The sequence below is a fragment of the Penaeus vannamei genome, chromosome 4 (assembly GCF_042767895.1).
Source record: "Penaeus vannamei isolate JL-2024 chromosome 4, ASM4276789v1, whole genome shotgun sequence".
Classification (NCBI taxonomy): Eukaryota; Metazoa; Arthropoda; class Malacostraca; order Decapoda; family Penaeidae; genus Penaeus; species Penaeus vannamei.
Window position 1 is genome coordinate 15,629,278 of NC_091552.1, and position 2,500 is coordinate 15,631,777.

The window sequence follows — 2,500 nt, forward strand, 5'->3', positions numbered from 1 at the left end:
TGAGCAAGATGGACAAACCTCCAAGTATCAATGATAAACAGAAGAAGATGATGAAAGGTGGAGATATTTTGTGATATATTTTGGGTTATCATTTAGGAAGAAAAGGATTAATGCTCCTTTTCATTTTTTTTCAGAATGCTCCCATGAGCAGTGAATTTGTGTCATTAAAAATTATGTTCAGCTCAAAGCTAAATATCTTTGTAGTTGTTCCAAGACTAGAAATACTTCAAGATTCTTAGCAAGAATATAAAGGATATACTAGCTTACACAAGTCCTTTCTGTGCTTCATATGTATTTTAATGTTTATGGTTTCCGGAAGATGCTAAAATCTTTAATTTTTCTTATTATGTGGGTTTATTTGCATTTGCTGAAGTATCAGATTCAGAGACAGTTACTCAGACTTGTTACTACTAATGTTTCAATTCATTTGTGAATGTAGTTTTTTTAAAATTTGAATACTACTAATGTTTATACCATTTGTAATTTCATCCATATCATTTGGTTTATATATCAATTTATGTATTTTATTTCCTTATATCAGATTTTTTAAAAGAATACTGGCATCAGCCAGAAAAGGAATAAACATTTTTGAACAGGTAACAGGAGTACTCAAATTTCAAAATTTCCTTATTTTTATAATATGTAGAGTTGTGCAAATTGCAAATAATCACATTCCTGTATCAGCAGTTTGATTTTTGCAGAATGAATCACTGCATGTAAAGTATTAGACTTTGAATTGCAGTGTATTAAATCTATAGGCACTTTGATTTTTGACATGAAAAATCTAAAGAGATGTTTTTTCCTCAAATTATTTATTCTGCCATTTCAATACGCAATTTCCCACATTCTTTCTGAGATTTTTAGGCTGGAGGAAAAGGGGCAAAACTCTTATGAAATAACTATTAGTGCAAATGCTCAACAGAAGCACATCAAAACACCTGAGATTGTTTTCTGAAGTTGGATGCTGCTGATAAACAAAAATAATAACCATATTTTTTATTATGGGCTTTATATATAGTTTGGTACAATATATCCTGAAGAATTCCTTAAGGAAGTAAAAGAAATTATGATTGTTTTGTTTAGATCTTACTTTCTGTAACAGGGACCTATTGTCAAAAATGATCCTGTGGTTATGATTCAGAAGATATTCGTATGGCAAGTTGAAAAACAAAAAATGTTTATAAGGAGATACAGATGAATAGATAATTCAATTCCACTCTCCCTTCGTTGCCTTTTGTCAAGATGAATTTATTACATTCAAGATTTTTTTTTTTTTTTTTTTTTTTTTTTTTGTTAATTCTGAAATTAAAAATTTAAAAGAATTATGTAATATGATTTTATTTATGTAAAGTCCCACGCAAAGACAGTGACAGTCCATGCATCAGTTTTATCCAGGTGTCTGCCAGCCCACTCATGGACCAAAATCCAGGCATTGGACTTAGCTACTTGAGTACCTACCTACCTACCTATCTACCTACCTACCTACCTACCTACCTACCTACCTACCTACCTACCTACCTACCTACCTACCTACCTACCTACCTACCTACCTACCTACCTACCTACCTACCTACCTACCTACCTACCTACCTACCTACCTACCTACCTACCTACCTACCTACCTACCTACCTACCTACCTACCTACCTACCTACCTACCTACCTATCTACCTACCTACCTACCTACCTACCTACCTACCTACCTACCTACCTATGCTGTTGTTGTTTTATTGTTCTTGTTCTTCATCCTTCTTCCTTATTCCTTATTCCTTATTCTTCCTTCTTTTTCCTTCTACTTCCTTCTTCTTCCTTCTTGCTCCTTCTTCTTTCTTTCTTTTCTTTCTTCCTTCTTTCTTTCTTCTTTCTTCCTTCTACTTCTTCTTTTTCTTCTTCTTGCCATTTTCCAACTCCTATATTTGTCATTTGTTTTGCTGTATCAATATGGTAATAGACTGTTTTTCATGACCAGACTCCATATTATCTTGCTAGGTATTCTACAATTCTGTAAAGTAACAAAAACAATAAGTAACACTGCATTATTTTCTGTAACATCCCCAGTTACAGTTGGCTGGAATAGGATCTGAAGCATGGAACTAGTGTCCTCCCAGGAACTGGTGCTATCTCAGGCTCGTCTCATGGATGGTATATTCCATTCTCATTTAGTAGTAGAAATAATGCAAGAGCTTCTTCCTAAATGGCCACTGAGTCTGGTATTGCTCAAAGAGCTTTGTATGCATATGGGGAGATGTTCCCATCACCCACCACTCTGCAACAATATATGACGATGTGTCATTCCTTTCACCCCAACCCTCAGCCCATTCCAGTCATCCAGACCTCAGCCAAACTTTTTTCATGACATGAAGGTCACTTCACCAGGATCCAATGGACTGATACTAAAAGTGAATGTAAAGTAGATGAAGTATTTATTTATTTATTTATTTTTATTTATTTATTTATTATTATTTTTTTTACAAATGCTGTTACAGTTAGTCATGTTTCAT

General features: G+C 33.8%; 1 protein-coding gene across 1 annotated transcript in view; it reads left to right on the top strand.

Annotated features, from left to right (window-relative positions):
• The window catches only part of LOC113821480 (sperm-associated antigen 7), a 15,922-nt gene that overhangs the window by 391 nt on the left and 13,031 nt on the right, over positions 1-2,500 (top strand). Inside the window, exon 1 of the mRNA XM_027373993.2 lies at positions 1-57. This exon is cut by the window's left edge and continues 391 nt beyond it. Within this exon, the coding sequence (XP_027229794.1) occupies positions 1-57 (57 nt within the window). The remainder of the gene's footprint in view (positions 58-2,500) is intronic.